Here is a 10,379-nt window from a genome sequence, read left to right as displayed (position 1 = left end):
TCAAATGTTTAAAGCAACTTCAAAATAAAATGCTGATTTGAATTGCTCCTATTACACAATCACAGCTTTTTCTCAAAAACACAAATGTGAAATATACAATTGTAAAAACCGACACTGATATACTGTTTGGTAAATGTGATTATATGATAAGATGATGTCACACTTAATTTCAAAAGATTTTATGATAGGCGCAACAGTTGTAAAGATAACCTGGGAAAAACAATAGCCTAAATGCTTTACATAAAGTCAGCGCATCACAATAGGGCATTATTCCCATGAAGCACTGTATGAAGCTGAATAGGCCTTTCCAAACAGTGAGGAGGCCAGGTCATTAGAAATACCACACTGGTGTTTGAAAGCAGTCAAGAGCATTCCTTTGTCCATTAAAGGACATTTATGAGCTTTGGCCATTTTCAGATGCTCTCCATTGGCTAAAAATCATACGCATCTTTCTACCCCGAGGAAAGGTTTTAAAACACTTCCCTCAAACTTACAAAAAAAAAAAAAAAAGTTGCTGTCACATTGTAACACTTCCAGAAAAAAAACCCCCTGAAACAACAAAAAAAAAAAATCTAAAACATTGTGAAAAAAACTCACTGTCAATTCCTTTCCCATTGGAAAGGACAAAGCTTACTGCGAAAATCACTGCGTTGTAAACCTTACTTCAACATGATAGCCAGATGGAATCAGTAGATTTCTGACTAATCTATGTGAAATGTGTTCAGACCTCCAATCCAAAATACCGATTCTGTGGCTTGCACTGAGTGCTTATTCAAATGCCTCCATGTCTCTCACCAGCCATACACAGTCAATGCAGCCCAATTCAAATGTGTCAAATTTGTATGCAAATGACATGCCGCTTGGAGAAGTGAATAAGGCATTATTTGCTCTTTGTGTTGCTCTATTGTGGCTGGAGAGCAAAAACACAGGGCTCTCATCTCAGGAGGTGAATTTGTCACTGAGCAGAAAAAAAGTGACAATTTCTCTCTTTGTTTTCCTCTTGAAAATAGACAAGTGACATGATCCGTTGTCGTGACATCTGTCTTGGAGTTTAAAACCGGTCATTTAAAAGTTTGACACCAAAAGCATGGGAGTGTATCTCACTACAAATCTGAGGACTCAATAACCCCCCCCCCCTTTCTTGCTTATCAAATGAAATGTATTTTCTATAAGTCAACTGTCACTACTTGCCTTAGTCTTAATAACATACAAATTGACTTGAAAACGTTGTCAAATTTCTGACCATGGGAAACAAGTGGTTGCATTCCAACTCTGAAAATGATTGTCGCCAAGGATTTGCTGCAAGATAATGTTCAATCACTAGCTTTTGTGCACTAAGGTCATCTCATCAGCAATTGTCTAACTGGGAAAATGAATGTAGGGCCAGATAAAAGATTCAATTTTGCAGAGTACTCAACCCACTCTTTAAAATATCAATACTCTTGATTGCCTTGACAAAACAGTTGCTCATATGTGGGGGAAGAAAATCTATAACAACATTGACCAAAGCAGTTAATGACATTATAGGACATTCAAAAGTGACCATCAAACTGCAAACACACAAAAACAAAGGTCATAAACTTATGGTTATCAAACAGAGAAGATGGTTCCAACATCTATCAACAACCCTCTCATGTGATTACAAATACACACAGAAGTCTATATAAGGCATTGATCACTGTAGATGTCTAAACATGACATGCAGAGTGCATAACATCTGAGCTTGCTGTAAGTTCTCACCTTGGTGTGTGTGTGTGTGTGTGTATGCTTATGCATGAACAACTGGTCTTGAATTACACAAAATAAGACAAATGTATAAATAACTAAGGAGCAAGCATCCAAATAAGGATAAAACAGCCCAATCATTTTTGACCTCTTTCCACGAATCCGGTAACTGTCCTGGCTAGATCTTTGTTTGTGTCGGGACAGGAAAGCAGCACAAAAATACGATTTCTTTAAGCAGCTGGGAGTGGAAATTGCTTTTTTTGGGAGGAGGGTGAGCATTTATGACCCTATTCAAAGGGCTTCCATCTGAAACACAGGAAGGAAGGAAGGCGCGAGCAGAGCAGAGCAGTGCCGGCCCATACAGCATCAACATACTCATTTCATCCTCTTCCTCAACACAAGCAGCCTAATCTAGAACACCTTTGTGCTATGTGTACATATGCACGCGCACATACACTAAAATGAACCATGTGTGCACTCCACTGTTTATGCCATGCTAGGGTCAACTGATACAAATTCGAACCGCCTCTGAAGGATTCAGAGAGTATGATACCCCACAAACAAGGCATGTTCAACAGATCAGAAACAAAAATAGATAGCCACAACCAAGTTAAATGTAGTGAATTATGGCTCTCCTAAACTGATATACCACCCCTGATATCACACATTGGGGGAGGGGTGCCTCTTTCCTCATTGGTGAGTAGGATTAGGCAGTGGAAGTTTGGGAGATAATGGATCAAAGAGTTTTAGTGGAGAGCTGTGCTAGCCTTTCCCACAGTGCAATCATCTTTAAGCAGAAAGGAATTTTACAAGGGCCCTGGTTCCCTAGCTCTGGAGGGGGTGCAGCGGTCATAAACCAAAGCTGATAGGAGAGACCTTTACACTAGCTATCAGATGATGACGTTTTTTTTAAATTATTTTTATAAAGACCTTCAGAAAAAAGGTCACCTAACAGTATTTGATAAAATTAATATATTTATATATGCTAATCTGAGTAATCTTCAAAGTACTTTTATAAGAGTTTCAGTTAACTAAAATACTCATCCAAGTTCATTTTACATGAAAATATCTGGCTCAATTTCTCAAAATCTGTATAATTTGTAAAAAGAATGAAATGCTTTCAAAGAAGATATATATATATATATATATATATATATATATATATATAAAATCTGGCTTTGAGGTACGGTTCAATGCCCCTTTTGCCATTTCATTTTCAAAACTGAATACTTACTGCCACCCGCTGGCTAACACATGCAATTACAATGTGTTACAACCATCAACAAATACGTTTGGTGCAACACAGCAGAATTTTTGATAAAAAATGGTGAAAGGCACCACTTACGTACTTGCCAGGAAATACGTTGGATACATTCCCCCAGCGATGTTATCGGACTGCTGCCTGGGCCAGTCTGATGATTAAACGCCTTTTTTTCTGCCACCCAACATCAGCACCAAGCCCAAAAGTACAGGAGGAATATTGGCCCATCATTTCCCCACACGCTCACACTAATACTCCTCCACTCTGATTTACACTTGATTTCCAATTGACTTCACCTGATATCTCACACAAACAGAAAGCAAGGAATGACCTGTCAAGGATAGACAATAATAGAAAGGTAGAAACAGGACATAAAGGAAAGGAGGAAAGGGCTTTAGACCAAGAAAAGAGAGGAGAGGAAAGGAGAGATCAGTGGTGTGCTGCAGAAGCTATAAGCACTGACAGTAAAATCAATGCTCAATTGTTCCTCTGGGACTGCAGTTCAAGCTAAGCCTTCACTCGGGAGCAAACTCCATCAGACCATCACATTAAGGACTTGGGCAGAAAGAGTGACCATGAAGGTAGAAAAAAATATATCGATCAACCAACAAGTCTCAGAGCTTTGGGTCAGAGCATCAACGACTGGAGGATCACACACTAATGATGCGCAAACATAACCTTCTAGCGAGTTCACTCAGACAGGCTGAATCTAACGTGAATAAAGACTCACTGGAAAGGACTCATTGAACTAACACTGGGAATAAAAAATAGCAGCACGGCAGACTGAAAGTTGATCACATCCTCCCATTTGTGGCTAAGTTGAGGATGTGGGTGGTGAGGTTAGTGCTGGGACCAGTGATAGGGGGGCAGGGGCATTGAGCAGCTCCTGACTGACTACAACCACCCGAGATGCTATCAGCCAACCGTCTGAAGGAGGCCAGGCCAACCCCTGAACTGACCAATCCCCCACCAGGAAACCATGCCTAGATCCAAGACGCTTTAGTGCCTTGAGTAGATGACATCTTTGAGCACACAGCTCTGTCTGACATGAGCACAGGGTGGTATCCTGGATGGCAAGCAAAGTTATGGCAACACAGTATTCTATAATGTGCCTCAGTGTGATCTTTCAGAACAGCCATTTTCTGCAAATGGAGGTCACAACGGCGTGTGAATGTGCCAAGGCTGGTGTTCAAACCATGTTGTTTTAGAAGTTGCATTATAGTCAGTAAGAAGTTGCATTATAGTCAGTAAGAAGTTGCATTATAGTCAGTGCTGTCACATCAGGGATAAGAACTTCAAACTACAGGTCTTCCCTGTTCCAGTCCATAGGCTGTTCTAAAAAAAAGATTCTGATCTGAAGTGTGAAATTCCGTTTTTACTTACAAGCCTTCATTCATGCAACATTTTAGCCCAGGTTTTACAGGCAGGCTACACCACGCACGTACCTGAAGCATTCTGTTTGCGGAGCGTATGCTGCAACAATTAGATTCCACTTTAATCAATGGAACTGGCTACATGCTGTATAGTATAAGCATAAGTATATATACTCTTTTGATCCCGTGAGGGAAATTTGGTCTCTGCATTTATCCCAATCCATGAATTAGTGAAACACACTCAGCACACATTGAACACACAGTGAGGTGAAGCACACACTAATCCCGGTGCAGTGAGCTGCCTGCAACAACAGCGGCGCTCGGGGAGCAGTGAGGGGTTAGGTGTCTTGCTCAAGGGCACTTCAGGCGTGCCTACTGGTCGGGGTTCGAACCGGCAACCCTCCGGTTACAAGTCCGAAGCGCTAACCGGACCGGTAGGCCACGGCTGCGCATAGATTAAAAAAAAATTATACTAAAGCTATGTTTACCCTCCTCGAATGGAACTCTTTGGTTCCATGCCTTACATTGCATTGGAATGGTGTAGCCTGCCTGTTAGGCCTCTCGGTTTGGAACTTCCTTATTGGTGCATTGGTGGCCTTCAAGACTAGAAGATTGATGTGAGCCAGATCTTTGGCAAACCAATAACACACCTACAATACAGGAAATGTAGAGGTAGGCTTTGCTTCTGTTCACATAAGAGAATATTTATTATCTCATATTTCCAGAGAAATTCATGGTCCACTCCAACAACACTCAAGAGCCAGCCACAAGAGAGTTTGACTGAACTGACGCTCAGGAAACATTTATCATTTTAAGCAACAAATGTTCACATCACATTGATTTCATGATGCATTCCTAATCTATCATGGTACCAGCCTACTGAACTAAAGATATGATTCTACTGTTATCAAGGAGTGAACCAGAGAAATTCATCTCTACCAGACATGCTTCATTCCAAATGTCCTATTAACATAAATAAAATAAAATAAAATAAAAATAAAATAAAATAAAATAAAAGTCAGCTAGGTGAAGCCTGGACCACAGCTTATGATTCTTTGAGCATTTCTGAACAGTAACACTGAGATCCCAGAGATAGGCAATGGCGGTGTGAGTGTGCGTCAGTCTTCTGGGTCCACCGGAGGTGTGTCTGAGAAGATGTTGTGTGGGGACAGGGGCTCTAGCGGGGCGGCTCTCTCAGGAGGGCCGAGGCTCAAGGGCATGTTATGGAGGAGCAAGGTGCCATGAGGCCCCACGCTGATGTTGGACATTATCAACCCGCTGCCGTCCTCACAGGGGGCCTCGCTCCCCAGGATGACCGCCCCCGGAGCCTTGGCGTCTCCCTGAGAGGACACTTCGCTGACCACCTCCAGCGGCGGGCCCAGGCACTCTGCGGAGGAAGGCAGGCCAGGAGGCTCGGTGTCCGTCACCACGGTGACCTCAGTGCCTCCCTCCTGAATGAGAGCGGTCAGTCCGTCCAGGTCGGAGCAGGTGGTGATAAAAGTCTGTGAACTGTCCGCGCTCAGCGTCTGTGGCAGGCCCGAAGCGCCCGCGTCGTCGGCAGGGGAGATGTGGGTGAGCAGGACCGTCTGCTGGCCGAGGGCGCCCTCCGCAGGCGGCTGCATGCTCTGCATGGGCAGCAGGCTCACCTGCACGGGGCTCAGCAAGGCCTGCGCGCCCTCCGGGCCCAGCTGCGGAGTGACGATGATCTTCAGCTGCGCGCCCGCGTAGGAGGAGGAGAGCAGCGGGCCGTCCGGGGCCGGCGCCGGAGGAGAGGTGGAGGAGCTGGACGCGCCTCGCCGCTGGCCCGCTGGGCCGGAGATGGCGGCGGACGTCACGGGAGTGGGCAGCTGTAGGAAGCCGCTGTGCGGGAGGTTCTGATGCTGACGCCGGTGGCTGCGCAGAGAGTCCTCCCGCACAAACGAGGCATCGCACACGTTGCAGCGGAAGGCCCGCGTCGCCTCCAGACGGGCGCGGTAGCGCGAGCTGACGGGCTTCGAGGGCACCAGGTCACCGCCCGTCTCGCCGTTCGCCCCTCGCCCGGTGCCTGGCCGCTTCTCGGCCGCCGTCTTGTCCGGCTTGTCTGCGTGGCACTTCTTGCGGTGGATGAGCAGGTTGCTGCGCTGCTTGGAGGCGAAGCTGCAGTCCTGGCACTTGAAGGGCCGCTCGTCAGAGTGCACGCGCTCGTGGATCTTCAGCGCCCCCTTGCTGGCGCAGGAATAGCTGCACTTGGGGCACTGCATGGGCAGGGCAGGCTGGTGACCCCGGGAGTGCTGGCGAAGGGCACTCTTGTTGGCACACTGGAAGTCACAGTCGGGGCAGCGGAAGGAATTGCGGGAGGCATGCTTGATCTGAACGTGGGACTTCAGGTTTCCCTTCATGGCACAGCGGTAGTCACAGAAGTCACACTTGTAGGGCTTTTCGCCAGAATGCACGCGGATATGGCGCTTCAGGTCCGAGTTGATCTTGAATTTGGCATTGCATTGGTTGCATTGGAACGGGCAATCACCTACAAAAACACACGATCCCTTTTAAACAAATAACATCTGGCTAAACAAGCAGAGCATTAATTGCATCAGGCATTTGAGAAAAATGGCGTGAATGGCGAAGGCTTGTGTGGAACAGTGACCTGTGTGTGAGCGCAGATGTACGGTCAGCTGGCTGGAATTGCGGCTGGCGTAAGGGCAGATCTGGCACTTGAAAGGCCGCTCGTCGTAATGGATGCGCAGGTGCTTTTTGAGGCTGCTGCTGTCTGCGGCCGCGTACGCGCAGTACTTGCACTTGTGAGGCCTCTCCCCAGTGTGCGAGCGGCTGTGCATGTTCAGCTTGTCCCGGCGACTGAAGCGCTTGTGACACAGCTCACACTCAAAGGGCTTCTCACCTGTCAAACACACAAGAGCACACCAACACAGGGCTGAGTTGGTCAAGATATGTGCATGGGAGAAAAGCCTCCAGCTGAACAATTAAAGCAAAGTGGGCGTGCGACAGAGGAAAAGTGCTTTGGTGTTGCTTTAAAAGAAAACATTATAACAATAAGACGCTTATGAAGTATATTCTAATCAGAGTGCATGTTGTTTCCTGGACACTACACAGGCTACTCACCTGTGTGTGTTTTGAGATGCCTCTCCATATCCTTTTGACCATACTGAGTTTTGAACGTACATCCTAGAATATGATGGAGATCATTCGTTAACAGCTTGTTGAATGTTTATACTGTACAGCCTCTAAAACTATCAAACTGATGTTGCGGAAGTGGACGTCCTTACCTGAGAAACAGCAGCTCCGCCTGACTGTGGGCCCAGTAGGCTTGATCCGTTTGGAGGGGCTCTTCTGGGCTTTAGTAAGGGGCTTCTTCACCACTTTAGCCACACACGCCTGGAAGGCCTCTTCAAATACCAACTCTGTGCCAGCCTCTGACAGCACAGAGGGCATAAAATAGGCTTCACATGATGAGGTTTCATTGGCACTCCTTTTCACACATAAATTGCACTGGATATGGGTCAAATATATTTGACTCAATGAACTCCCAAATGTTGCATATGAAACATTCATTCCAGTCAATCAGGCTTGCACCTTGATAATAAAGGTCATTCATTGACCATATGATGCATCCCTAAGTATATTATGGGGCATCAGTCCAACCACTCACTATGTCAGTGCTAGTCTTTTAAGCATACAATCTTAACTATGATAGGTCTGCAACCCCAAATCAGAAAAAGTTGGGACATTGTGTAAAACGCAAATAAAATGAAAATAAAAACAGAATATTTAGCAGCAAAAAGGACATAGACAACCTATCAAATGTTGAAAGTGAAACTTTGGACTGGGTCATGGCAAATACATGTTAATTGTGTATTTGATGCCAGCAACATGCTTCAAAAAAAGTTGGGACAGGGAATGTTTACCAATGTGCTGCTTCACCCCTTAATTTAAAATTGTATAAATGTTTAGGAACTGAGGAGACCAGCTGCCAGAGATTTGAGAATTAAATGTTGTCCCATCCCTGCCCAATACAGGATTGCAGTTGCTCAACAGTATGGGGTATCCTTAATTATGTTTTTCATTCCATGATGCACCTAATTAGACATGTCTGGACTGCAGACAGGCCATTTTAGCACATGGACTTTTCCTCTATGGACAAATACTGTTTAAATATGTGCAGATTTCATTTTGGCATTGTTTAAGGTCTTCCCTGAGAAATACATTGCCTGGATGGCAGTATGTTGCTCAAAACCTGTATACATCATTCAGATTTGATTGTGCCTCGCCAGACGTGCAAGATGTCCATGGTGTAGGAACTAATGCACCTCCACACCGTCATAGATGTTGGGTTTCAAACTAAGCACTAAAACAAATTGTATAGGTTGGATACTTGGATAGGCCCTCTCCTCTGACCATTAATTGTCTGAGAACAATACCCTCTATCAAAAGTACTTCAGCCCAACAACCCTTCTAATTAGGAGCAAAAAGAGAACATCTGCAACAAATGCTACTGTAAGAATATCCAACTTAACATTAAGAGTGGATCTTGGGCCAAGCCAACAAAATTGTGACATTCGCTACAATAATCTTACCAGTGAGAGAAGTACCAGCATTTGTGGCAGATATGTTTGAGGAGGTAATCTGGCAGCCATTTTGCTTGTGGGCAAGAAATACTTCAAAGTTGTTGTACTGCTGCTTACAGAAGCCACAAATATGGATATCTGGACTAACGTCAGCCAGGACGTTAAGGACATGTCCCCCTGATGTACAGAAAACACACCAGGTAACCACCAGTACACTAAACACACAAATGTTTAGCAAACAAACTTGACCAAACGAGCTTGCGAAACTTAACATTTGTTCTCAAATAAATATTGCTTGTTCAAAATGTAACGACGTGAACATTAAACTGTGTAGGCCTACAGAATAAATGTTATGTTACATTAAGATAGCTGCCAAACTGTTGCACATTTCATTAATATTATAGGTTAAGTGGTCAGCTAGGATGGTGGGTGTATGGTGGAAGTTCACAAACACTTTCCAACACAAGTCAGTTAGCTCGTGTAACGTTATGATGAGCATGATTACTATAATAAGGGGGGAATTGTGTATTCTAGCTCAAACGCACACAGCCTATTAAATAAAAAATAACTTGCATGCTTAACTTACCTTCTGCGTTAACGTTAAATGATGCCATTTAATAAGCTGCCTAATTTTCCAGCTGTCAGGTAGCTAGCTAAAAAACGTTAGCGTAATGTTACCCGGTGAGCCCTGACTTGTGTTATATATAACTCAAGATTCGGACGTGAGATGTTAGCAGCAACAACCACATCATCATTACTTTCTCGATGCCGCATCTTTCACCATTTATCATTTGCTCCCCTACCCATTGTGATTCCCACCTCAAAGGAGTAGTGGCCACCAAACATAACAGCTAGCAACTACAACTGACCCACAAGGCAGTCAAACAAACATGGCTGCTACCGGAAAAGTTTACCCACATTACCCACATCACGTGATGAAGACAAAAGGGCGGATTGGACATTGACGTACAATGTGCCAGGCAAAAGCAAAAATATCTCAGCAGGCACAGTCAGGGTCAGGGAGGGATGATGTAGGCCTAATGATCCCAGAAGGGGCATGGTGAGAATTCATTATTAGACGCGGAAATCTATTTTTAATTTTTAGAGCTCATTTTGTGTTCCCTTGTAATATGTGTGTGATTCCTCGCAAGACTGCAGGCCTATAGCGCGTTCCCTCGCAATAGTTTTGCATTCTCTCACGACTTTGCGATAGAATGCAAAACTACCGAACCCCCCCCCCCCCCCAAAAAAAAAAAAAAAAATATTGGTCCCCACCAATATTTTAGCGAACTTATTTGTACTGCTGATCATTCCGACAGCCAGCACAATACAAGAAACGTCAGGGTTATCTGACACGCAGGCTACACGCATGGAGAATGCCAATGCACAGGCTACTTTGCAGTGGCAGTCAAGCGAGCAGGTGCGTCAACGACAACGGTAAGTTACCAGGGCTGTCTG

At 44.8% G+C, this 10,379-nt stretch overlaps 1 protein-coding gene across 3 annotated transcripts; it reads right to left on the bottom strand.

Annotated features, from left to right (window-relative positions):
- Positions 1–5,042: 5,042 nt before the first annotated feature.
- On the bottom strand, positions 5,043–9,833 carry zfp64 (zinc finger protein 64 homolog (mouse)). Of its 3 annotated transcripts, XM_042098871.1 has the most exons (6): positions 9,508–9,833; positions 8,931–9,098; positions 7,623–7,769; positions 7,459–7,521; positions 6,986–7,237; positions 5,043–6,865 (listed from the first exon to the last, which is right to left on the bottom strand). In XM_042098871.1, the coding sequence occupies exons 1-6, from the start codon at positions 9,533–9,535 to the stop codon at positions 5,478–5,480; spliced, it is 2,046 nt and encodes a 681-aa protein (XP_041954805.1). In that variant the 5' UTR covers positions 9,536–9,833; the 3' UTR covers positions 5,043–5,477. The 3 variants fall into 3 exon arrangements, with proteins under 3 accessions (XP_041954805.1, XP_041954808.1, XP_041954807.1); XM_042098874.1 differs by lacking the exon at positions 9,508–9,833 and having other exon boundaries at positions 7,623–7,825; positions 8,931–9,045; XM_042098873.1 differs by lacking the exon at positions 9,508–9,833 and having other exon boundaries at positions 7,623–7,845; positions 8,931–8,992.
- Between the last annotated feature and the right edge of the window lie 546 nt (positions 9,834–10,379).

The sequence above is a fragment of the Alosa sapidissima genome, chromosome 7, assembly GCF_018492685.1.
Source record: "Alosa sapidissima isolate fAloSap1 chromosome 7, fAloSap1.pri, whole genome shotgun sequence".
NCBI classification, from domain to species: domain Eukaryota; kingdom Metazoa; phylum Chordata; class Actinopteri; order Clupeiformes; family Clupeidae; genus Alosa; species Alosa sapidissima.
The sequence above is the reverse complement of the archived record's forward strand: the minus strand, read 5'-3'. Positions and strand labels throughout refer to the sequence as shown.

Coding starts and splice junctions, on each gene's coding strand:
- zfp64 (XM_042098871.1), bottom strand. CDS start 9,535: ATGGCATCATTTAACGTTAACGCAGAAG. Junction 9,099..9,507: donor ATTTAACGTTAACGCAGAAG/GTAAGTTAAGCA, acceptor TCTGTACATCAG/GGGGACATGTCCTTAACGTC. Junction 7,238..7,458: donor GCATCTCAAAACACACACAG/GTGAGTAGCCTG, acceptor TGTGTTTGACAG/GTGAGAAGCCCTTTGAGTGT.